This window comes from Lissotriton vulgaris, chromosome 6 (assembly GCF_964263255.1).
Source record: "Lissotriton vulgaris chromosome 6, aLisVul1.2, whole genome shotgun sequence".
In the NCBI taxonomy this organism is placed as follows: domain Eukaryota; kingdom Metazoa; phylum Chordata; class Amphibia; order Caudata; family Salamandridae; genus Lissotriton; species Lissotriton vulgaris.
In genome coordinates this window covers 52,435,019-52,461,398 of record NC_141694.1, presented here as the reverse complement: position 1 = coordinate 52,461,398, position 26,380 = coordinate 52,435,019, and the positions used below count along the sequence as shown (strand labels likewise).

Sequence of the window (26,380 nt, the reverse complement as noted above, 5' to 3'; positions counted from 1 at the left end):
CAGAAAGACAAAACAACTATTGGTTTCCTTTGCAGACAATAATATAAGGAAAGCAGTAATTACCTGATGGATTCCACATGCAAGTCAGCTGTCACACATAAGGGAAGGAGAAAAACTGACCTCCACACCTAGAGCACATCCAGCAAGGAAGAAATTATCAACCTTTGCCGTTCCAGCAAACACACCTTTACAGAGATATGCATGGCAGCAACATGGTCATCAGTACACACTTTAACAAAACAGTACTGCATAAACATTCAAATAAACAAGGAAGCTCGAGTAGGACAGCGGGTCTTAAATCCGTTTACAAATCCACGACTCATCTTCAACCCAACCACAAGAGTAAAAAAAAAAGCTACAAAATATATGCACAACATGTGAATCCAAACTAAGCGAAGGTATAGTAGGTGAAATTAGATTTTAAATTCCTTGCAATCCAGCGATTACGCTTGAATATAAACGAAGAGACACGTCTCTTACTCTATACTTCAATTTGTATCACAATATTGAGTATGGGATGCTAACTGATTGTGACTTTTTTTCATTTATATTTCTACAAACATAAGTCACCCTTTTAAGTCACTTGCCTGTGGTAAGGAAATCGGCTGATTTCCTTGTACCTCGTCACGGTTTGCTCACTCACCCTTTGTATAAATTGTGCCATAAATTATTGCTTAAATATTTTTTTCTATTCTGTGAATACACGCTTATACCCCAATTTCTGATTGTGAAAATTGCGTTATTGTACTTTGTTTTTTCCAACATGTGAATCCAGCAAAGATTCACACTGCATAATGCATAGTTTCCTTCCTGTAGGTGAGTTTTGCAGCTCTGAGTTTTCAGGATTCACAAACGACCCACCTGCTTCCACCAAAAGATGGAAATAGACCAAAATAAAGAATCTAAAGAGGGCGACCAAAGGTGAGGGTTTCTGGAGGAGGGAGTACGATGTCGCAGGATGCACCAAATGGAGTGTCTGTCGCTACCCAATAACAACAAAATATAGAAGTAGGACTACAGAATAGTGGAGAATTCCGTACCCAACAACTAGATGGTGAAATAATGCACAGCATGTGAATCCAGAAATGAGTTTAAGTTGAAAAACTACACCTACAGGTAAGTAACTATACTTTATGGCTGTGTTCACAAAGACCCCATACCCTCTTCACAGCTCTGTTATCTCTGGAAAGATTTGTGAGATACCAGTGTGGACTGGAGCGTCAGATTAAATGTGCTAATATATGCCATTACATCTTCTAAGCTGTGCCTCTATCTAGGCTAGAACCCTTCACCAAATGTCTGAAAGATGTAAAATGGCTTAGGTGACCAAGTGTGCTCAAACTGGACATCCAACAGGTGAAGTGTTTAGGTTATCTCCTGGTACTCAAACAAGACTCACTAACTCCCACCACTGAAATGTGGAATTAGTAGTTAAGTACCAAGTCTAGATATTCACCTTCAGTGTTACAGGCTGGTACCTTTTGTGCCATGTTCTTTTGCTTTTCTTATTCATAGATCTGGAACAGCTAACTATTTTTCTCTTACAACATATTTAGATAGTGCTTCAAGGAGTCAGTCTTAAGTTGGAAAATGCATTAACTGTAGTATAAGGTCACAGGTTTAATTCTGGGTTTGCTTTTAAGGCGTTCATGCTTCAGAGGTTATTAAAATGAGCATTAGAAAGGGTCTTTTTTTGAGCGTAAAGAACTATTGCCATTTAACATGTACTTTGTCAATAGACTGTTAATGTGTTTTGTTTGGATCCTCTCAATATCCCATGTCTTAGTATGTCGTATAGATATAAAATGTAGATTTAAAAAGGCTTGATGCCATTTCGTACCCACTAATATCCCTCCTTTTTTAATTGTAGGAGGCCACTTTATATGCAAAACCTTTGATTTGTTCACTCCTTTCAGCGTGGGGCTCGTCTATTTACTTTATTGCTGCTTTGAGCGAGTGTCTATTTTTAAACCCGTCACCAGCCGTCCAGCAAATTCGGAGAGGTGAGTGTTATGATTGTAAGATATATTTTGTTTTAAAAATTGATTTTGGTTCTGCAGCCCACCTACTTTAAGTAGCAGACATTCTGATAGAAGTCATTGATGTTCAAATCAATTGAATGAGCCGCTCTGCCAACTCTTACTAGTTTTTAATGAGCTGCAAAGAAAAGCTGTAAATTCTACTTCTGAAGCTGTAGGAAACGTCATTGCTTTGTTTCATTTAATGCACATTGTTTTTGTTTTCAACATTGCTACCATACACACACACACAGTTTATGAAGACTTGTAGTTGTCTCTGGTATAATCCTTTGTGTGCAGCTTTTGACATAATTAAATAGTCTATTATTCTGGAAGGGCGATTACCTCAATCTTTAAACTGTGTATGATACTACATGCATGCCTCTTCTTTGGGGTTGTATGGTCATTTCAGAACCCTGGCCCTGAAATCCCAAGTATCAAACTCCGTTTTATTTCAAAAACATTAGTTAGCTGTCGGATCATCTGTATTGGCTGTTGTGATGTATCTGGTTGCAGTGTGGTGGGTTATTCATGCATGCTTGTGTCTTCCTGGATTTTTTAGTTCTCAAATCTTTGTGTATGATATGTAGGGTAGTAGATTTACATCGGTCATTAATTGGGAACCAGTGCTGTTGTTTATGGGCTTTTCTGGCGTTTCCTTCTTCTAATTGATTGCCAGTCTGGACGCCTAATTTTGTATGTACTGATGTCAATGAACTTTTCAATCTGATCTTAATAGACCACAACACGGTAGGCCTGCCCTCTTTGACCAGTGATCTTATCAGCTCTTCTCAGTGCAATTATAATTTGAAATTGACTCCTTTTGCAATATTTACCTATGGATGATATTTGCAGTCACAAAATTTAAGTTTGATTTTTCATAGATTCACATGACTGTAGTTATTTTCCTGTTAAGAGGCTGGAAAGCTGTTGTGCAAGGACACAACATAGCAGTAAAAACACTATCTTGGTTAGTGCAATATAATCTTCCTTAGTCCATGTTGTAATAAACAAGGTAGACGTACCCTATGAGCTCCTCTTGTTGGTGTCCACTTGTCTTGTGTTTGTTACTTAGACTGTGGAGATAGGATTCTCCAGTATTAGGGGTGTCTTTCATAGATTCACATGCCTGAATCATTCCCCGTCGTCGGAGTGGGAGTCCCACGGTACATAAAAATAGCAATAATATGCCATAATTATACAGTAAATACCACTAGAATAAACCAGGAAGTAAAGTAGCCCAACTACAGTAGGAAAAAAAAACTTCCACATCTATGACTATCATAGTCATTTTGTATAGACCAAACTACAGCCAATCAGGCGCCAGCACCCACCAGAATGTTCTCCCCAGAGGCTCAGGCTCTCAGATTTTCTACTGCACGTCGTGTGAAGGGAGTCTCCCTGAGCTCTGCTCAGTTTCTTTTGAAATATCTCTACTTTCTAGTTGAAATGTCTTCAAGGAAGTCTCTGTTCAGAGCCTGCGAGTCCTGTGGTAAGCTCCGGCTTTTTAAAGAGGATCCTCATGAGAAATGCATATATTGTCTCTACCCAGATCATCTAGTCAAGGACTGTAAGATCTGCAGGAAATTTCCTCCAAAGACCCAGAGAGACAGAGAAGGTCGATTGCTTTTGTGGCTACAAAGGCTAAAGAATTCTGATAAGGCTGTGTCTGATGTTGACAGTATTGCCTCGGGTTCCACTTCAGTGTCTAGGAAGAGGCCTGCGTCTGAACATCAACCATCTTCTGAGGCTAAGGTTGCTAAGAAAAATCAACCAACAAAGGGTTCTGACAAACCTTCATGTTCAAAGGCTGCCTCTTCAGGCAAAGGCTTGGAGAGTTCGTCTCATAAAAAGCCCGCCAAGAACTTGCCTCAAAAAACTGTCAAGAGTTCTTCTCAGGACTCATCTTTTCAGACGCCTTCCACTGTCAGCTCGTCGACGAAGACCTCCGCCGATGCGTCATCCACGTCGACGATGACTTTCTCATCTCCTAAATCGTCAATGATTATGACGACGGCGGCGTCTTCCCCAACTATGGTTTACGTGACGGTAAGGCCTATCTCGTCGACGACGGCCGTCGGCGATTCCTCGTCGACATCGAGTCTGAAAGCCTTGCCGTCGTCGAGAAGATCGTCAGCGACAATATCGTCGACGGCGCTGCCGCCGACGAAGGTCATTCCGACGACGACTAGCGTTCCGTCGACGAAGGCCTCCACGTCGACGAAGATCATTCCGTCGACGACGGCCATCCAGTCGTCGACGATCATACCGTCGACGAAGAACATACCGTCGACGAAGAGCATACCGTCGACGGAGACGAAACCGTCGACGAAGAGCATACCGTCGACGAAGGGCGTTCCGTCGACGAAGAGCGCACCGTCGACGAAGGGTATACCGTCGACGAGGGACGTACCGTCGACGAAGGGTGTACCGTCGGTAAAGGGGGTACCGTCCACGAATGGCGTACCGTCATCGAAGGATGTACCGTCGACGAAGTCCATCCTGTCGACGTCAATTTCAAAGGCACCTACAATATCGGCCACTGACACATTGGGAAACGCGCCGTCGACGCCGCAGTTTTCATCCTGTACCGCGTTGCAAGTATGGTCTCCGTCTACGGTTTTCGTTACACCAAAACCGACGACGCAAGTTCCTGATCGTCTTCTGGACTCGGATAGTGAGGAAGAAACAGATCAGAGGTTTGGAGTGGCTACAAGTCCTTCTGAATTGAATATCCAGTTGAAGGAGGATGAGCAGGAGGAAGATCATCCAGAAGTGCAGATGCCATCCCAGGTGGATTCCTTGCCACTCACTCAAGTGCCTATGGCTTTACTGTCCAATCTCCAATACATGTTGGACGATTACTACAGGAGGTTTCCACCTTCAGAACCAGCGGCCTCAGAGCCGACTACTCCTAATACTGAGGTGCCGACACCAAATTTGCAGCCAGTACTTCCTACATCGCCTGCTTCACAGGTACAGGCGGAAGGAGCCGACCCTTTGTCTTCGGAGGAGGAGGAACAAAGGGAGGAAGGTGAGGTTCAAGATGAGTCGGAGTGGGATGAATATCAGGAGCACACACCTTCCCCTTCGTGCCATGCAGTTTCGATTTCTCCACCAGTGGATGTAGTTGGCTTCCATCTCTTGATGGAACGCGCCACTAAACGTTTTCATATTGATATGGAGCATAAAGAGCAAGATTGTTTTCTTTATGACTTTAAAGACCAACCAAGGCGACAGATTAAGTCGATTCCCATTATTGATTTCATCTGGCAGGAGGGAATTAAGGTCATGGCAACACCAGCATCCATTCCTCCAGTCCTACCACGTTTGGAGAAGAAGTACAGGGCTCCAGACAAATCTCCAGCATGCCTTATAGGACAGCCTAAACTGGACTCTGTAATAATTCAAGCGGCACAGAAGAGGGCTAGAAATCCTTCGTCCCAGCTGACGGCCCCTCCTGACAGGGATGGAAAACGCTTGGATTCTATAGGAAAACGTGTCTCTACAATGGCGGCTACGACAGTTCGAGCGGCAAATTCATTGGCCATATTAGGTAGATATGACCGGCAAATGTGGTCTGATATCGCACCATATCTTGATCTTATACCTGAAACTTCAAAGACTGAGGCGCTCAAGATACTTCATGAAGGCCAAAGAATCTCGGAGGAGATTATTGATTCAGCTGTGGATGTGGCCTCAACAGGTTTTCGGCAGCTGGCAGGAGCTGCAGTTCTTCGCCGGCAGGGGTGGCTGCGATCTACTTCTTTTAGGCAAGAAGTTCAACATAAGGTACTGGATCTACCATATGATGGTGAATATCTGTTTGGACCTCAGGTAGAAGAAGCTTTGCAAACTATAAAGAAGGATTCTGAAACTGCGAAATCCTTAGTGTCTCTTCAATTTCGAAAGCCGCCCTTTCGGGGAGCGAGAGGACGGGGAGCGTCCTCTACCAGAGGTGGATATGGCCAGCAATCCTCTTACAGGCAAAATAACCAAAGGTACCAGACTCAACGCTATCAGTCTTACAACCAAAGAAAGCCTTCCTATCCCCAAAACAAGGGTAGAACAAGTTACCGTGGAAAGGATAAAAGACAATGAAATTTTTCACCTGCCGCCACCGCTGCCCTATTCGAAAGAAAAAATTGGAGGGCGAATATCCAAATTTTACTCAAGTTGGCAGTCAATAACATCAGACAAATGGGTCCTGGACATAGTGTCCAGGGGTCATGCCCTAGAATTCGAGAAATTTCCCCCAAACGTTGCTCCAAAAGGACCCCCCCCAGCTCACCTGAAGGAATTATTTGCTCAAATCAGAATAATGATGCAGAAGGGAGCGATCGAAAGCGTGCCTCAAAAGATGAAAGGAATGGGGTTTTACTCCAGATTCTTTCTGATAAAGAAGAAGAATGGAGAGTGGCGCCCGATTCTAGATCTTCGCGCTCTGAACAAATACTTGAGAAAATTGACATTCAGAATGTTATCGCTCCAGGAAATATTGCATCTTTTGGCAGCAGGGGATCACATGGTCACTTTAGATCTCCAAGATGCGTATTTCCATATTCCAATTCTACCTCGTCACAGAAAGTTCCTGCGCTTCAGGGTGGCTGGCAGGGATTACCAATTCAAGGTTCTTCCTTTTGGACTACGGTCGGCGCCAAGAGTTTTCACCAAGGTTCTGGCTCCAGTGGCGGCGCATCTCCGGCTACAGGGAATCCAAATATTCCCATACTTAGACGACTGCCTTATAAAGGCCAGTTCTCGAGCAGTCGTTCACTCGCATCTGCAACTATGTCTACACCTGTTCCAGTCCCTGGGCCTCTCCATCAACCACGAAAAATCCAAACTTCAACCGTCACAAAGACAAACCTTTTTGGGAGCAACTTTGGACACTCAGGAACTTCGAGCCTTTGTCTCGGAAGAAAGGCAACTCAGGATAAAGGACATGGCACAGAAACTGTTGTCAAAAAAGTCAGTTTCTGTTCGGATATTCAAATCCTTTCTGGGGATGGCCTCTTCTTGCATCCCATTGCTACCGAACTGTCGCCTCAGAATGAGGCCTCTACAGGAAGAACTGACCCAGCAGTGGCTACAGGTCTCAGGAACGTTCGAGGATATGATCAGGATCACACCGACCATGCAAAACTCTTTCAGATGGTGGATGCAAAAACGACATCTTCAGAAGGGGTGTGCGTTTCTCCAAGAGCCACCAAGCCTCACCATCACGACAGATGCCTCTCTCGAGGGTTGGGGAGCGCACCTTCAGGGCCTCACTATCAGTGGCAAGTGGACTGCCCTGCAGCAGCGTTGGCACATAAACCGCTTGGAGCTGAGAGCCATTTTCCTGGCGCTCAAGGCGTTTCATGCAGTCATTCAAGGTTCCAATGTGTTGATAAAGACGGACAACACAACAAGCATGCACTACGTCAACAAGCAAGGGGGAACTAGATCTCTCCTCCTCTCCCAGGAAGCCCAGGAGTTGTGGACGTGGGCTTTGGAACACGATGTACATCTTCAAGCGGTGCACGTTCCAGGGATAGAGAATGTCTTGGCAGACACGCTCAGCAGAACGAAGGTCTCCACTCACGAGTGGGAGCTTCACCAACAGACGGTGGAGCGCATCTTTCGACTATGGGGTCGCCCAGACATAGATCTATTCGCTACGAAGACCAATAGCAAATGCAAGCTCTTCGCAAGCTGGCATCCCCAAAAGGACTCTCAAGGGAATGCGTTTTCTCTGGACTGGTCCCTAAGTTATGCGTACGCATTGCCACCAATCCCTCTTGTACCCAGAGTTCTGCGGAAAGTGAAGAGGGAACCGTGCAGACTAATCCTAATTGCACCCAGATGGCCACGCCAATATTGGTTCACGGAACTCCTCCTACTATCAGAGTGCAAACCAATTCAATTAGATCCAGTCCCGAACCTACTCAGTATGCAGGACGGACAGGTCTGCCACCCAGATCCAGCATCTCTGAAATTAGCAGCCTGGCGCCTGAATACCGGGAGTTCGCCCACTTGAACATCCCAGAAGAATGCAAAGAGGTACTGGCCAGGGCGAGGGCACCGTCCACAATAAGGACTTACAGTCTAAAATGGAGACGTTTCTGCATTTGGTGTCAGGCAAATGGGCTTCACCCGTTTTCAGCAACACCGGAAGAGATTCTACCGTTCTTCCTACATTTAGCAAAATTAGGTCTATCTCACGCAACTTTAAAGGTGTTCCTAGCAGCGATATCCAGATATCGGCAAGACGGTGCTACTTCCTTGTACTCGACTAGGGTTGTACAACAATTCTTCAAGGGACTCTTTAGGATGTTTCCTCCAATACGCCGACCTCCACCGATGTGGCATCTCAATGTGGTCTTGGCACAACTTATGCGTCATCCTTTCGAACCCATTCACAAGGCTGACCTCAAATATCTCTCGTGGAAAGTGGCATTGTTACTGGCGTTGACATCCGCCAGAAGAGTCAGTGACCTCCAGGCCTTTACAATCCAACAGCCTTTTCTGCAATTTACAAGCGACTCTGTAGTGCTCCGCACTAATCCAAAGTACATTCCCAAGGTACCCTTGGAATTCCACCTCAATGAGCCTATAATTCTGAAAACATATTTTTCTAATCCGCAATCACAAGCAGAAAAAGCATTGCATACCTTGGATGTCAAGAGATGTCTTAAATTCTACCTGCAGAGAACATCCGCCTTGCGCTCTTCCAATCAGCTGTTCATCACTTACGGGACTATTCGTAAGGGGCAGGCAGTCTCTAAACAGACAATTGCAAGATGGATTTCGTCTGCCATTGCCTTTTGCCATACGCAAGCGGGACGGCCGCTGCAAACAGCTCCTAGAGCTCATTCCACAAGAGCAATATCTTCATCAACGGCTTTGTTTGCTGGAGTTCCAATTCAGCAAATTTGCAGAGCGGCTACTTGGGCTAGTCGCCATACATTTACAAAGCATTACTGTCTGGAGACAGCCAGCGAAGCAGACACGTCTGTGGGTCGAGCAGTCCTGCGGAACCTTTTCAAATAAGGTGAGCCTCTGTTTCCCACCTCCTTTTTCACTGTCAGGCTCTGTTTATGCTATGTTTGTTACATTTGCTTGCAGAACTGTATTCTACTATACGTAGACAATATGGGTATATTCTATGATACTGTTTTATGTACTATTCACTGGCAAGCTGGACAAACATGCTCATCTGCCTGACAAGGATGTACTGCTAGCTACTCTGATTCAGGCATGTGAATCTATGAAAGACACCCCTAATACTGGAGAAGAACAATAGTTACTTACCTGTAATCTGTGGTTCTCCAGTATTGGTGTCTTTCATAGATTCACATGCAACCCGCCCACCTCCCCTCAGAGGCTCTTTTAGGCTAGTTTGGGTTACCTTCACTCCTTGCGAGAAAATCTGAGAGCCTGAGCCTCTGGGGAGAACATTCTGGTGGGTGCTGGCGCCTGATTGGCTGTAGTTTGGTCTATACAAAATGACTATGATAGTCATAGATGTGGAAGTTTTTTTTTTCCTACTGTAGTTGGGCTACTTTACTTCCTGGTTTATTCTAGTGGTATTTACTGTATAATTATGGCATATTATTGCTATTTTTATGTACCGTGGGACTCCCACTCCGACGACGGGGAATGATTCAGGCATGTGAATCTATGAAAGACACCAATACTGGAGAACCACAGATTACAGGTAAGTAACTATTGTTCTTAAACTTCAGTTGCTCAATAATTCCTTTTTCAGAAATTGATAGTTTTAGATTTGCAGATTACAAGCTTATTAAATTAAATCTATTGCTTGCCCCTGCAATATGTTAAAGTGAAATGTTTTGTTTGCTTGGGGTTCTATTTCCTGAAGTACTGCACATGCTTTATGGAGCCTCGTCTGCTGATCAGCCATTTTTAATCAGACTATTCTACTAAAATAATCATTATTTGTGAACAAAGTCGAAAAGATTTATCTTGGATTACCCACCCCGACTTCGCCCCCTCAGGCAGTGTCTTTGGTTGCCACGTATTCCATTGTGGATAGTACCGTGTCATCTTTTCCTCTGCTGTCACAGATGGAATTTGAGGCCCTCTGTTTGAAGATCAAATCAGGTTCGCCAGCCGACCCGTTGATACAGTTCCACACTTTCCTCTCCCCGCTGAATATTGACTTGGTCAATCTTTCTTTGGCATCGGCTTCTGTACCAGGGGCGTGGAAACACGCTAAGGTCACCCCATTGCTTAAAAAACCATCCCTGGACCCCGTTGAGTCAGCCAATTACCGCCCTATTTCCCAATTGCCTTTCCTGGCGAAGCCGGCTGAATCGCATGTGAACTCCATTCTCTCTAAGTTTATTGAGCAGAATGCCATCCTTGATCCATCTCAACATGGTTTCCGAGCCTGCCACAGCACTGAGTCTGCTCTGCTGGTAGTTACGGAGGCTATCCGGGCTAATTTGGATGACGGTGACTCAGCGGCCCTGGTCCTTCTGGACCCAAGCGCCGCTTTTGATACCGTCTCCCATGCAATACTTTTACGACTCCTTCAGGAAATAGGCATCAGGGATGAGGCTCTGAATTGGCTACGGTCTTTTCTGTGGGGGAGGTCATTTCAAGTTCTTGTCCCTTCTTTCCACTCCCAGGAGTTTGCCTTGCATCAGGGGGTGCCGCAGGGCTCAGTGTTAAGCCCCCTACTGTTCAACATCTATGTCCGGCCTTTGGCCGTGCTATCGAAGGGAAGGGGCTTGTCTCTGGTGTCGTATGCTGACGACACCCAACTGGTGATCGCTTTCTCCCAAAAAAGGTGCACCAACCTGACCAAGTTTAAAGAGGACCTGTAAGCAATTGCGGACTGGATGACGTTAAACTGTTTACAGCTGAACACTAGTAAGTCCGAGATTCTATTGTTTGGGAAAGATTGGGGGTTGTGGTCAGAGCAATGTTGACCGGATTGCGGCGTTTGGTTTGACAGTGGTCTGACGTTTGACCCCCAATCAAAGGTAGTGGCTGGGGCGTGTTTTGGGCTTCTGCGCGGCCTGAAGCCGCTGCTGGGTTTTTTTTCCTCCAAAAGTACACCAAACCATTATTCAGGCTACAATTCTATCCAGACTGGATTATGGCAATTGCCTCTACCTGGGTGCCAATAAGGCTAGTGTTAAGCGTCTACAGAGAGCACAGAATGCAGCTGCCCGCACGCTGGTGGCTCTCCCGAAAATCTTGCTCAGTTTCTCACGTGCTTCGCAAACTCCATTGGTTGCCTGTTGAGAAGCGTATCCAATTTAAGTCGCTCTGCGTGGCGCATAGGATCCTGGCGCATCAGGCACCCCTGGGGTTAGCTGGTCTGCTAGAGTTTTACGTGCTGCATCGTCCTCTGAGATCTGCCGACGCAGCGCTGGTTTGTACTCCGCTTGCTCTTAAAGCCAGAGCGGGTGGCTGGTCCTTTCGTAGTTTGGCCGCGCAACTCTGGAATTCGCTCCCTATTTCCATCAGAGCCGTTCAGAATCCTCTTGGGGGCCTGTTTGCTTTCAACCATCACCATCGGGACATGGAACGTGAGGACATTGTATGAGTCCGGCAGGACAGCCCAAGTGTCAGCGGAGAAAACAAACTACAAATCAATGGTTGAGCACGAGAGCAGGAAGTTAACAAGGATGGGGGTATAGGGAGGATTGGGGGTAGAGAGTGTCCAGTTGGAGGATAGATAACCCGCTAGTTGAGATTGTGAATGACTCTCAGATCTCTGTGCCCTGAACAGTATGGGGATATGCAGTAGTGTATTCCCAAACAAAAGAATACTCAAGGCAACGTGGGTGTCACCAGGCCATTCAACAGAGAATCAAATGTATTTACTAGAAGTTCCCGAGGTCACTGCAGGAGTAATGAAAGGAGCAGACTTTGCATCGGACCATCAACTTGTTGTGGCCAGATTCGGCTAAAACTGAAGAAAGCATGGATGGAAGCAACAAACCATTGCCAGCAATATAACACCACCCTCCTCAAAGATCCACAGCAATGGAATGAATGCTCAGTCGCACTCAGTAACAAGTTCCAAATCACTTAAGATGTAGGGGATGACAGAGACCCAGTAACAAGTCGGTGGGAGAAGACCAAAGAAATAGTGACATCAACCTGCCAGAAGGATACTGGGTCCCAAGAAACACCAGCATAAAGAATAGATCTCCAACGAGACTCTCCACAAAGTTCAAGAGAGAAAGGAAAAGAAAGCTGGAGTCAACCTTAGCTGAATGAGAGCAGATAAAGCAAAAGCTCCAGCAACTATACCGAATCAACAAACAAGCTACTAGAAACGTAACAGGAGAGAAGCGAAGATTCATTGATGGTTTTGCCACAGAAGCAGCAAGCCATGGAAACTTGAAAGAACTCTACGACTTAACATGGAAAGTCTCTGGCAAATGCAGCAAGCCAGAAAGACTTGTAAAAGACAAAGCTAGAAAGACAATCATGGGTAACGAAGGCCAACAACAAAGAAGAGTGTAGCACTTTGAAGAACTGCTGAACCAGCCCGTGCCACAGTCTCTACCAGACATACAGCCAGCTGACAAGGACTTAACCAATTGACTGCAGCAGATCAACCAAGGACAAAATATGGCTACCAATCAAACATCTGAGAAATGGGAAGGCAGCAGGACCCTACAACATTCCTTCGGAGGCACTGAAGGCAGACATTTAAACATCAGTAGACATGCTCCAAACCATATTTGTAGGGATCTGGGAAAAGGACAAAGGTGTGGTCAGACTGGAAGGGGTGGTTCTCTAATCAAGATCCCCAAGAAAGGTGACCTGAGTAACTGCACAAACTATAGAGGGATAACTCTTCTATCAACCCCAGGCAAAGTGTTCAACAGATTCATCCTGAACAGAATGAAGGAACAAGTTGAAGCTCAGTTGTGAGATCAGCAAACTGGCTTCCAAGAGATACATCCTGTACAGACCAGACTACTACACTACTCATCATCATTGAGCAGTCAATGGAATGGAACTCCCCCCTCTGTCGACTTCGACTGTGAGAAGGCACTCAAACGTGTGGACAGTGAGACCCTTTGTAAACTCCTCCACCACTACAGTGTGCAAGATAATATTGTAAGAATCATTAGGAACTCTTAAGAGGGGTTGACCTGCAAGAAAGTCCATTGAGGAGAACTCACAGAACCCTTCCAAGTGAGAACCGAAGTACTCCACGGTTGTTTGCTTTTACCTTTTCACTTACCGCTGGCCACAGACTGTATCATGAAGACATCCACAGCAAGGAGAAGAAATGGGGTGCAGTGGACACCTTGGATGCAGCTTGATGACCTGGACTTTGCAGACAACCTGGACCTACTTTCCCACACCCATGTTCAGATACAAGAGAAGACGTCAAGGTTGCAGGCCACATCGGCACAACTTGGCCTCAACATTCACAGGTGAAACAAGACAAGATTCTGAAGGCTAATAAGGCAAGCACAACTGGAGTCACTCTGCAGGCGATGAGGAAGAGGTTGAGCCCTTCACCTACCTGGCAGGGTCATAGCCATAGCCTTGCAGGGTGGCACAGATGGTGACGTCAAAGGCAAGAATCGGCAAAGCAAGGGTTGCCTTCATTTAGCTAAAAATCTGGAGGTCGAAAGACCTAATGCTGCAAACCAAGAGCAGGCTTTTTTAACGCCAATGTAAAATCAGTCCTTCTGTATGGAGCAGAACCTTGGAAGACAACAATTGTTGAAGCCTTTGTCGGCCAAGTCATCATCAACCATCTGCTCGTCAATAAATTATCTGTGCTGTACCCCATGCCGACCATTGAAGATCTACCTGCTCTGTTTGTTGAGGGAAATGAAAGAAGACAATAAAAGGGTGATTCTCCCCAGGTCCAAGACTATTTGGATACAAGTCAATTCGTTTTATTTCGCCTTATTACACAGATCGCGACTTCTGCTTCATCTCTTTTTCCGTTTGCCCCTTGTATTTTCTTGCATCACCTGAGAAAATGGTAGACAAATTTAATAGAAGACTTCTGAAGCCATGTGTTCCTGTAATTCTGTAGAAGAAGCGTAGCTACGAGTCTAATTTACCTGTGTATAGGAATGGAAAAGAAGACAGAGCATGGGTCTACAATAGTTAACCAACAGGCAGCTCTTGGAATACACAAAAGAATGTTAGCTGGGAATAACTGTTATTGATTGCCATGAGGTCCTGTATGAAGCAGTACATATGTTTTGCCTTCTTTTTTATTTGTACAGTGGGACTTTTGCAGGAACTTACAACGGACAGTAGGATTCCTTGATTCATTGAATCTGGACTCCTGGTTTTGCTAAATCAAATGTAAAGTGTTACCAATGCCAAAGTATGGGGTGAAAAAAAATGGATTTCGTAATTTTTGTAATGGATTACTGAGGAACTTCCAGTCAATGGCAAATCTCTATCCATCCTGGGTTCTGAAAAATCTCCTGATTAAAAAAAAAAATATATATATATTAATGCTTTTCTGGCCTAGGTCTGCCCACGCAAGTGGTGGACTTTTTTTCGTCTGCATAGCAGAGGGAGTGCTGGCTGTTACGACTTTTGTTAATCCTTGGAGTGTCTGGAATCCTCCTTCAAAGAAATGTGAGAAAATCCTATGATTTGTGCCTAGGTTTGACATCTACAACACATTCTGGATAAGAAACTAGCAGTAACCACCGAACAAACCCAAGTACTGCAGACAACAGCTACGATGAAGTCCATCTTTCCCAAACAACGATTTTTCATTTCACATGTCACATGTGACCTTTCCTCTCCCTTGCAATAGGCTAGCAATGTAGTATCCGGAATTGTGTGGCATGCAGGATGGCAGGACATTTGCTTATACCTGTTGAATATTACTAAATTGTTGGCTTATATTGCACATGCGTTTCCACAAGAAACACATTTTGATAAAATGGCCTCAATCTTCTGGCATTATGGCTGTAGGAAACTGGGTTTTTGTGGCAATTGTCCCCACCACTTGTTGCCTCCTTTTTAGCTGTTAGAGGCGGATTATCGACTCTGGCAGTGCACTGAGGCCTGCTAACCAGTCCTCTAGGCCAGTGTCCCTTTATCTGATTATTACAATTAGCCAATGACTTCAGTACCCCTGCAAGTCCCTAGTAAAGTAACCCAGGTACCTAGGGAAGGATTACTAAAGAGTTTCCCTAAGAGCTGCAGCATGCCTTATGCCACCCTAAGGGCCCCACACACAGATTCCATACATACTGCCATTGCAGACTGCGTAACCTGGTGCAAACCAAGTTTGAAAACATGACAAGCCACACCTATGAGTGCTATGCCAAAGACTCTGCTTGGGCTATATGTAAATCACCACTTACAGCAGACATTGGAGCCCTAAGGCAAAGTGCATTATAGCGCATGCAAGGACATATCTGCAGGAGCAGGCATACCCTTGTAATGTCTAGCTCCATTGCTTGATATTACAAGTAGTGAAGCCATATTAACGTATGTACTGGGCACTGGTTAAAACGAATTTCCCAGTTACATAATGGCGTCACTGAAACCTATGGTGTTTGGTATCAAACACCTCATATTAATTAACCCACACTGATTCCATTTTTTTATTTATTTTTAATTTATTAATAGCCTTACCCAGAGGGCACCTTAGAGGTACCCCCTAAATCCTACTAGTCTTCTATTGTGCTGCTTGACTGGTCCTGTCCAGCCTGCCACCACAATGAGTTTCTGACCTCCCAGGAGGTGAGAGCCCCGCTCTGAGGTCAAAAACAATGCCTGCTCTGGCAGGTGTTCACATCTCCTCCAGCCGGATTTTTAGTAAATTAGCATGTCCAAGCAGGGAGCTTCAAAGAGCCCATCGCCTTTGATATACAAGCTTGGCTTTCCCCAGATCTGGGAGATGACACCCCCTGCCCTGAGACCCATTCGGCACCAGGACAGGTTGGAAATTAGCTATGTAAAGAGACCTGTTACACCTCCTGGCTAGTCAAACCCCTAAGGTGGGCTACCTGAAGTGAACAAAAAAATTAGGATTTCACCATCTTGGTAGTGGTGAAATTAGGAACTCTGGGACAGGGTGATGCCCACTCCCCACAGGAAGTGGTCATCTAGGGGGTGTAGTGAACCAAGAGGTAAGTAGCCCATTTGCCTTTACCCATCGCTCTCCTTAACGCCCTTAAATTGAACTTAGATTAGTGTGCGTGAAGAAGAAAGAAAGATAAAGTCCATAGTGAGAACTGAGGAGTAGTACCTGACTTGGCAGCAACCCTGCTGACCTGCCTTCTGTCTCCAACAACTGCACTGATCCGGCTCGCTCAGAAAGCTGTGTTTTGAGCGTGAATCTTTCTGGATTCACTATGCTGTGCATCTTCCGCGGTCTTGTGGTTGGGTCCGGATTCGTAGTCTTTTCTTTGTTTTTTTTTGTTTTTTTGTAGCCCAGGTGGGCGTCGGCATCACCACTCCTCTGGTGCATTTCCGGTGACGTCGGCATGCTTCCTGCGGAAGCTCCCACTCCTGGGCGCCATCTTCAGATTCTTTTTTCCGCGGTCGGGTCTGGATCGTTCCCGTTGGGCTCCAGACATTTTTGGAGAAAGTACAAGGAAAAGACTGAAATTGGAGAAGAAATTCACCAGAAGACTACGGAGGACTTCGCCGATCACTGACCATCGAAGAAAAAGGAGAAATCATCGAGAACTTCGACGATCGTCGACGTCCACGCGGCCAGGGAGGCCCTGAACACTCGATGATGGACAACACGCTGTTCAAGTTCTGCCGTAACTGCCATCACAAGTACGCGCAAAAGGACCAACACCCGGTTTGCAACCTTTGCCTACCGGTAGACCACAGAAGCGAGGACTGCAACGCCTGCTCCGCCTTCGCCCCGAAGACCCTTCGTGTGAGGAAGAGCCAGAGGGTAGCACACGCCACTCTCCAAGGAAAAGCCCCGACGCCATCGCTGTACGAGCTGGGGATATCCTCGGAGGAAGAGGACAACGCTGCCGCCGAAGACGACAGCTACACGGTCGTAGAGACCGATTACACGAAGACATCTGATAAGGTAGGAGACTCGTCGTTCCCCAAGAACACAAGAGACTCTGAGTCTCGAATAAACGAGGGCAAGGCCCCGAAAGCGCCGACGCAGAAACACCTGGCGTCCGCGACTACTCACAGGCCTAGCGGATCCTCTGAGAAGGAGTCCCCGGCGCCGAGAGCTGCTGAACAGCAGAAGTCGTCGAAAATCGCCCCCGAAAGGGACCGATCGACGCCGAGGGAGAAAGACCCTAAGGCCCCAACGCCGTCGGGGGACCCGAAACCCAGTTCGACGGGCAAGTCTCCGGCACCGAAAATCTCGCCGCCTAGCCAAGCGCCGAAGAGCGGGGCCGAACCACCCGGCGCGGACCACGCGGCCGACATGGAGAAGAAAAGAAGGCGCCTTGAAGCCGAAAGGGAAAACATCTTGCAGCGGAAGAAGGATTTCGACGCCAAGATGAAAGCCTTCACGATTCCCCACAAGACCAAACCACCTGTGCTGGAACTGGTCGAGGAGGAAGACGAAAACGTCGAGGAACATGACCCTGGCGTCGAAATGGTCGACGACCAGGAGGATGACGAGAACCCCTACGAGAGTTACAGCTATGGGGAAGAAGAGGACAGCAGGATGGACGCCGAGTCGGCCACCTCTGACCCGCAGGAGGAGGATTACCTGGCTGTTGACACCAAAAGCCCGGAGGAGGCGGTCGACACATATCCCTCGAGGCCATCGCCGCCGGACGACATCGGGGCCTACAACTCGGTGATAAGGTCTGCGGCAGCAGCTTTTAAGCTCAAGCTCGACGAAGAGAATCAGAAAGCGGACTTTCTTCTCGAGACATTACTCCCCACGCAAACAAGGAGCCAGTATCTGCCAATGCTCGAAAGCGTGTTGGCGCAGGGGATGGAGGCGTTCAGGGAGCCCGCAACATGCAAGGCAGTCACTCCCAGAACGGAGAAGAAGTACAAGCATTCCTCAAAGGACCCAGCCTACATTCGGGGCACGGTCTCAGCTGACTCCATCATCACGGCCACAGCAAGGAAGAGGGCTAACGTGGCCACCACTTCTGGGCCACCACCTGATAAGGAGAGCAAAAGGATGGACCTAGTGGGCAGAAGGATCGAACGGAATGCCGCGACCCAATAGCGCATGGCTAATTCCAATGCCCTCATAAACAGGCACATGTACCAGATCATGGAGGAGCTGGGACGGCTGGTGAAAGACCTGCCCCAGGAGGCCAGGCAGAAGGCAGAGAAACTGGTGGAAGACTGGAAGAATGCGGCAAATTGTTGCCTCAAGACGGCCCTGGATGGAGCAGACACCTCCAGCAGACTCATGATGATGGGTGTCACTGAAAGAAGACACGCCTGGCTCAGGGTTTCGGGCTTCAAACCGGAGGTGCAACACAGCATCTTGAACACACCGTTCAACGGCGAGACGCTGTTCGGAACAACAGTTGATGAAAAACTCAGTCAACTAAAGAAGGACAATGAAACTGCAAGATCCATGGGAGCATTGCAGTTCAGAGGCAACAAAAGGGGCACCCAGTCACGGAGGCCCAGCGGAAGGGGTGGAAACCTGCCAAGTACATCACACCAGGCTTTCCAACAGACGCACCAGGCAGACTCGCAGGCGCAACCGAGTCAGCAGAAGCAGGCCTGGCAGTACCAGTCAAGAGGCCAGTCCTTTCGAGGGAGAGGAAATGGACGAGGACAGCATAAAAGAGGGGGCCAGCAGCCCACCTCTAAATGACTTCCAAAAGATCCGTGCGCCCGCCCACAGAAAAGATCCCAGGGGGCAGCACGAACAAAGGGGTCAAGACAAACTGGACACCTACCACCACATAACACCAGTGGGTGGAAGATTAAGATTCTACCTCCAGGAATGGAGAGAAATCACATCAGACAAGTGGATACTCAACATCATCCAATTCGGATACTGCATAGAGTTGGAAGGGAGGCCAACAAGCAGGAAACCAAAGAGAAAGCCACTAGCGGGCAAACAGCTAGAGCAGCTTCAGGAAGAAGCAAAAGAACTCCTACAAAAACAGGCCATAGAACGGGTTCCCTTCAAGGAAAGAAACAAGGGACTATACTCAACGTAATTCATAAGAACACAAAAATTCAAAATGACCTCACTGCAAGAGGTGTTACCGCAATTGCAGGTCGGAGACTTCATGGTCACGATAGACCTCAAGGACGCCTACCTGCACATCCCAATGAACGTAAAGCACAAGCATATGCTCAGGTTCACGGTCGGAGAAAGCCACTACCAGTTCACCACATTGGCCTTCGGACTAAAATCGGCACCGAGGGTCTTCACAAAGTGCCTCGCGGCAGTCGCAGCGCACTTACGAAGGCAGGGAATACATGTATAGCCTTACCTGGACGACTGGCTGGTGAAAGCAAACTCGTACCAGAAATGCAAACAACACGCACATACAGTGACGAGCACGCTCGTAAACCTGGGGTTCTCCATCCATTGGAAGAAATCGTCAATGGAACCGGAACAAGTGAAGATCTTCCTGGGGGCACAGATCAACACCTTACAGGGCAAGGTGTTCCCCAGCGAGAAGAGAGCAAGCGCACTGGTGAGGGAAACTCGCCTCTACCGGAGGGGAGAAGCTCGGACAGTGAGGACTGCGAGCAAGATCTTGGGGATGATGGCATCATGCATCCACCTGGTAGCGAATGTACGGCTTCACATGAGACCCATGCAAGAATGGCTCCAGGAACAATGGTCACAGGCTTCAGGCAGTTGGGAGGATCTAGTGGTTGTGACACACGCAGTGCAGAAGGAGATGACATGGTGGACCATGGAAAACATAACAAGGGGACAGCCTCTAACGCCCCCAACGCCAACAGTGACCATCACCACGGACGCATCCCTGATCCACATGGAGGAACTCAAAGTGAGGGGACTGTGGACACCAAACAGATGCGACAAAGCACATCAATTACCTAGAATTGAAGACAATCTTCCTTGCACTGAAAGCCTTCCAAACAAGACTGTACAAGCACAAGGTCTTACTACAGACAGACAACACCACTGCGATGTTCTACATCAACAAGCAGGGTGGAACACAGTCAACCACGCTTTCAACACTGGCGCAGGAGATTTGGAGATGGGCCATCCCCCTCAAGATAGACCTGCTAGCCATACACCTACCAGGGAAGGAGAACATTCAAGCAGACTGGCTCAGCAGACAGACATCGGCATCCCACGAGTGGGAGCTCAATGCTCAGGAGACAAGGTGGTTGTTCAACAGGTGGGGAACACCATCAGTGGACCTGTTTGCAACACGCCAGAATGCAAAATGCCAAAACTTCGCATCCAGACAACCCGAAGAGGGGTCCCTTGGGAATGCCCTATGGATAGATTGGTCCGGGACATTTGCTTACGCTTTTCCCCCGATACCACTGATGCACAGAGTACTGAGCAAGTGCAGAGCGAGCAACATGACCCTGATACTGGTCGCGCCTCAGTGGGCCAGGCAGACATGGTACTCACAGATCATGGAGATGACACAGAGTGCACCCCACAGATTCGGCAGGAGAAAAGACCTGCTCTCCATGCACAACGGAGAGGTACTGCTCCCAGAGCCAGAGAGCCTGAGCCTAGTGGCATGGCTCCTGAAGACATAGAATTTGCACATTTGAGACTGCCAGAAAGCACCCTCAGGGTCCTTGGGGAAGCACGAAGACCCAGCACACGGAAGTGCTATGTTGAGAAATGGAAAAGATTCACGATGTGGTGCAGGAAAGAAAGGCTTCACATTAAAATGAAGAAGGACTCCACAGTGCTAAAATACCTGACGCACTTACTGGAAAAGAACCTCAGCTCGTCCTCCTTGAGAGTTCACTTGGCAGCCATAGTAGCCTACACAAGGGGTGAGATGGGCAGGAGTTTCTTCACATCACAGGTTGTGAAGAGGTTCCTGGAAGGAGCGAAAAGGATCGCACCACCCAAGCGTGTGCCGCCACCGGCATGGAACTTGAACATAGTCCTAACGGAACTCATGAAGGAGCCCTTTGAACCACTTCACAAGGCCTCTCTAGAAATGCTAACTATGAAAACCGCTTTCCTGGTTGCAATAACGTCCTTACGCAGAGTAAGCGAGCTTCAAGCACGAACGCTGCAGGAACCCTACATACAAATACACAATGATAGGGTTGTGATGAGGACCGACCCACACTTCATGCCAAAGGTGGTGTCCAAATTCCACATGAACCAGTCCGTACAGATACCGAGTTTTTTCCAAAAACCAACCACTAGCGCAGAGCGAGCTCTGCACACCCTAGACGCCAGAAGGGCGGCCATGCATTACATTGAGAGGACAAAGGGACACAGGAAAACAAAACAGTTCTTTGTGTCATTCGGCAACAGTTTCATGGGCAAGGCAGTAACAAAAAACACTATTGGACGATGGATCGCGCAAACAATTCAACTCTGCCACAAAAGGGCAGGGCAAGAACTAGCAGAGGGGGCACGCGCCCACTCAACTAGGAAAAAGGGTGCTACAATAGCCTTCCTGGCTAACACACCCATACAAGACATATGCCTGGCGGCAACATGGGCTTCGGTGCACACGTTCACGAAGCACTACTGTGTGGATATTCAGATGAACAAGGAAGCACAAGTAGGACAAAAGGTGCTCCAGCACATATTCAATAACCAACGCTCATCTTCCACCCAGCCGCCACGGAAATGAGAAACCGCTACAAAATCTATGCACAGCATAGTGAATCCAGAAAGATTCACGCTACAAAACGAATAGTTTCTTACCTGTCGGTGTAGTTTTGCAGCTTGAAGATCTTTCTGGATTCACTAGCGAACCCACCCACCTCCGCCAGAAAGATGAGGCTGGAGAGGGAAGAGGTGGTCAAAAAAAAATAGAAAGGACTTTAAGTACAAAGCGGTTAAAAATTCTTCCACCTAAACAGAACATTGCCATCACTTCGGAACGGAAAGAAACACGGAAAAAAGAATCCGAAGATGGCGCCCAGGAGTGGGAGCTTCCGCAGAAAGCATGCCGACGTCACCGGAAATGCACCCGAGGAGGGGTGACGCCGACGCCCACCTGGGCTACAAAAAACAAAAAACAAAGAAAAGACTACGAATCCGGACCCACCCACAAGACCGCGGAAGATGCACAGCATAGTGAATCCAGAAAGATCTTCAAGCTGCAAAACTACACCGACAGGTAAAAAACTATTCGTTACTTCCAAAAGCTGCAGAAGATTGATCCACAACTTCACCTGGCAGGCAACATCTTCCCTGGAGCAGAGGAGCTGCTTTCCTGCACATTTGCAGGCACCAAAGACCAACACGAGAGTCTCTGCCAGCCTGGCCCCCACCTTACCAACCAGCACTACACACTAGGCCCTAGGCCTGAACTGCTGTGAACCGAAGGTGTCCCTGAGGCACAGAGACCCTCAAGAGTTGAGCCCTTCTTGGACTATACCACATTGATTCTCTAGTCCCCACCTGCAGCCTCTCTTGCCGGGACCGCAAGAGCCTCAGACCGCGGTAACCCGACTCCTAGAAGCACTACTGCACTTGAGACCCACAGCTTGGGGATAAGACCCTTAAGAGCTGAGCCCACCTTTGAATATGGCTGGAATGGTCCCCCAGTTGCCACCTGCAGCTTGTTTTGTAGGCCCCTTACAATTGTGAGTGCCTCCCGCAGTGCGACCCCCGCTGGAGAAAGCACCACTGCTACTGAGCCCACCAGCCCCATTTCCAGGGGACCAGCGGTATCCCTAAATGTTCGAGCATCTCAAAGACCGACCTCACTTGTGGGTTCACCCAGACTGGTCTCCCAGTCCTGGTTTCAGCTGCTTTGGTACCCGACTGTTCCCCAGTGACTTCAATGGGGCACCCAACACTGAATTGCACTTCTGCACCTGGCCACCCCTGAGCTGACTGAGGTGATCTTTTGGTTCTGCCATGTATCTTTTCCCATCCTTACCATAAGTCCTGAAGAACAGTCTTGTAAGTCGCTGCTTAGTGCTCGTATGCAGTATTTTTCTTTCCCATATGATAACATTACCACTTTCAAAGATACACGTGCCAGTGTACTGCTATACACTGAAAAACAGTGACACATCACTATTTTCGTAACAGTAATATCTCAAAACAAAGTACTTGCCCAATTATATAGTTTTTGCTGTTAAAAGTATATCTAAAATAAGTGTTGATTTTCCTATTCGATATGGATCTCTTTTTTGAGTGTGTCTATCATTTATTGACTTTGTGTGTGTGTAACAAAAGTCTAACACTCCTCTCCGATAATCCTAGAGCTGCTCGACCACACTACCGCCAGACAGAGTGCATTAGGATAGCTAGAGCAATCCCTGTCCACTCATAAGGGATACCTGGAATCTTTACACAGCATAACTCTTTTTGGTATACAATATAAAGAACCAGCTTCCTACAACTGCTATTCCAGAATTTGGAGACATACAAACTACTACTTGATATTCACTACCATTTGATGTTCTTGGAATTGGAAATGTTTAATCTTCTTCAGACCCAATATTTATTCGTTATAAATGATGTGTGGCCAGGACAAAATCTTGCAAACTTTGGCTCTGGCTATTGTAAGTTTTGGAAAGCCTACAACACTGCTCATCTCTGCACTCAAAATACTTTAGTGTAAGTGGAGGTATATAACTCTTGTCGATCGGCCGTCCATGCAGAAAGTTACAGATGGAAATCTTGTTACCAGTTTTAGTTTTTTCTGACTTAATTTAACTTGTCTTTTTGTTTTGATTTCAATGATTAGTTTCTTTGTGCAATTCTTTAACAATATACGTTAAGGTTCCCTTGTTGAATTCATAATTTAATTTACTTTTGCCACTGGTGTCCTGGGGTTTGACCTACTAAAAACGTGCACACTAGGCCAAGTTAAACCCTTTCCTCATCTGACTCTTAGGGTGAACAGACACCGGCTTCTCTGGGAGGTAGTGTGTGAGGCAAGCTCTCAGAATCCAACAGTCAACCAAACAATGTAATGTCCAGCCTAGTCCTTATATTTTTATGGAATATGTAATTTAATCCAAATGGAGTGCTGACATTTTTCATACACTCACCCCCAGTCACTGATCTGGGTTGAATCCATTATCGTTCTTTAGCTCACTTGGCCACTCCAGTTCAGACCCAGCTATATGTAAATAAGTCTTGACCCTGTGCCTCATGGGAACAGTCCAGTCCTAACTGCCATGCCAGGTCTTCCATGGACCGGAAACAAGCATCCTGGGACCTGTTTCAGGGTAACACCCATCATCAGCCAGGCCAGCTTGAATCCAGTGGCAAAGTGAGCAAAGGACCCACGTCTGGGCATACCCTGCCAACTTAGGGCGAACAAAGCAAACACAAGGAGATGATGGACGGAGTATTGACACTTTTCAGACACTCACCTCCTGTCACAGATCTTTGTTGAATCTATCATAGTTATTTAGCTCATTTCACAACCCCAGTTCACACCCACCTATATTCAAATCAGTCATGGATTCAGATCTGTGACTGGGGGCGAGTGTCAGAAAAATATATTGCCATCACCGTTTTATGTGATTAACCCAGGCCATAGACATTAATCCACTGCTTCTTATGAGACATGTTGGTATCTTCCTTCTAATAGAGCAGCTCCTAGACTTCACAGTGTTATGGACATGCCTAGGTGTCTGTGCACATGCTGGATTTGCATGACGTCAGGGCCAAAGTAAAAGTTAGGATTAAGTTTCCTTTTGCAGTGGACCCTTACGGCAGGGGAATGCCACCGTTTACCATGCAGGGAACATTTATGTCCCAACAAAGGCAAAAACATTTTGGTAAATATTTTTTGTCTACTTAGTAATTCCATGCAATATTGTCTAGAATGCCTCAGAAATGACTGATCAATACATAAATGCTCCTATTTGGAAATCAGACAGCTGGAGAAGTGCAGTGTGTATGGCTCTATCCAAATTACCAACATTTGAGGACCTCATTACATGTGTTTTCATTTTAATTCCAAACATAAGTCTTTGCTTCTCATATCTCTAGGTATGTGGTGTGTCGAGGACTCAAGGCTGGCATAGACGATGTACGGGAGTACCTCTTTGCAGTCAACATTAAATTAAACCAGTTGCGGAACTCCGACCAGGATGTCAATCATGTTGTTCCTCTTAAAGTGATCAAAGGCGACACCGACTTTAGTGACTACATGACAAGATCCAATGAGAGGTGAGTCAGATATGTCCAACAGAATAACAAGCAACATATTACTTTACAAATTCTGGAAGCATTGTAAGTTGTGACAAATGCACAACATGTCTTTTTGACTTCCTTGAGTGCTGACTTATTGCTGAGTCCCTAACAGAAATGTAAAAATGAAAGATGAATTATCTGCAATAAGGTGTTGGTAGTGCCAACAGGAAGCTGGGTGTCCTTCTGGCTTCCAACAATTAGTCCAATTCTCAGTCATTTAAAATAGTTTAGTTTGGTCAGTAGTCCATATAAACACAAAAGCAACCTACTTGTAAAGCTGTACACAAATATGATTGTCACTTTCCAAGATTATAAAACCGTATTCGTCTTGCCAGATCAAATACAAGTAAATCAGCATTAGCTAAACACATTAGCTAAAAACACCACCCCTCAAGAGTTTATTCCATACGCCAGCATTGTTTACTTTTCTCAGGACGCCCCTCCATTTAAAGGCTGCTCATATAAATCCTGTCACAGCAGAACAGGTTAAAAATTAATTGTTCATCAGAACATTGAGAAATAGGACAGTCTGCTATTATGGCAGCACATTGACCTGAATTTTGGCCTTAAGAACTCTTTCTGCGAAACTCCTAATGTTTACAAAAACTTAAAAAGGTAATACAGGTTTAGGTCGAGTCAGCATCACAAGTGCGTGGGGAGCAGACTTTCTCCGGGAATCTGTCTTTACTGTAACACAATATTTGTGGTATTTATTTATTTATAAAGTTTTATATAGCGCAAACTTGATCCCAAAAAAATCCAAATCAAGGGGGTGGTACAGGATTTCATTCTAAGGGGCCATTAAGTACCTTAACATGGCTTCATTGTGGCTAGAGAGTTCTCAGTGGCACAAGCCTTTTGCCAGCTCAATTGTTTTTTGATATTCGGAAACCAAAAAAGAAAGCTCCATTGTTTTCCTTGTGATAGGATAAGACTGTATAAGGATGTAATGATATGATGCTATGTCTCCATGGTGGGTTCTAGGCACTCTGTGTTATTTCTTTTTATTTTGTTTCTTTACGTTCTATCCCTTGTTCTTGTTTCCCAAGCATGTTTTATTGATTCAGTTAGTGAACAAAAAGTTCATTTAGTTATTTTGAGTTCC

The 26,380-nt window shown here is 46.4% G+C and overlaps 1 protein-coding gene across 1 annotated transcript in view; it reads left to right on the top strand.

Annotated features, from left to right (window-relative positions):
• CMTR1 (cap methyltransferase 1) overlaps positions 1-26,380 on the top strand; it is a 1,053,443-nt gene that overhangs the window by 520,705 nt on the left and 506,358 nt on the right. Inside the window, exons 12-13 of the mRNA XM_086925906.1 lie at positions 1,871-2,003; positions 25,072-25,251. Of these exons, the coding sequence (XP_086782032.1) occupies positions 1,871-2,003; positions 25,072-25,251 (313 nt within the window). The remainder of the gene's footprint in view (positions 1-1,870; positions 2,004-25,071; positions 25,252-26,380) is intronic.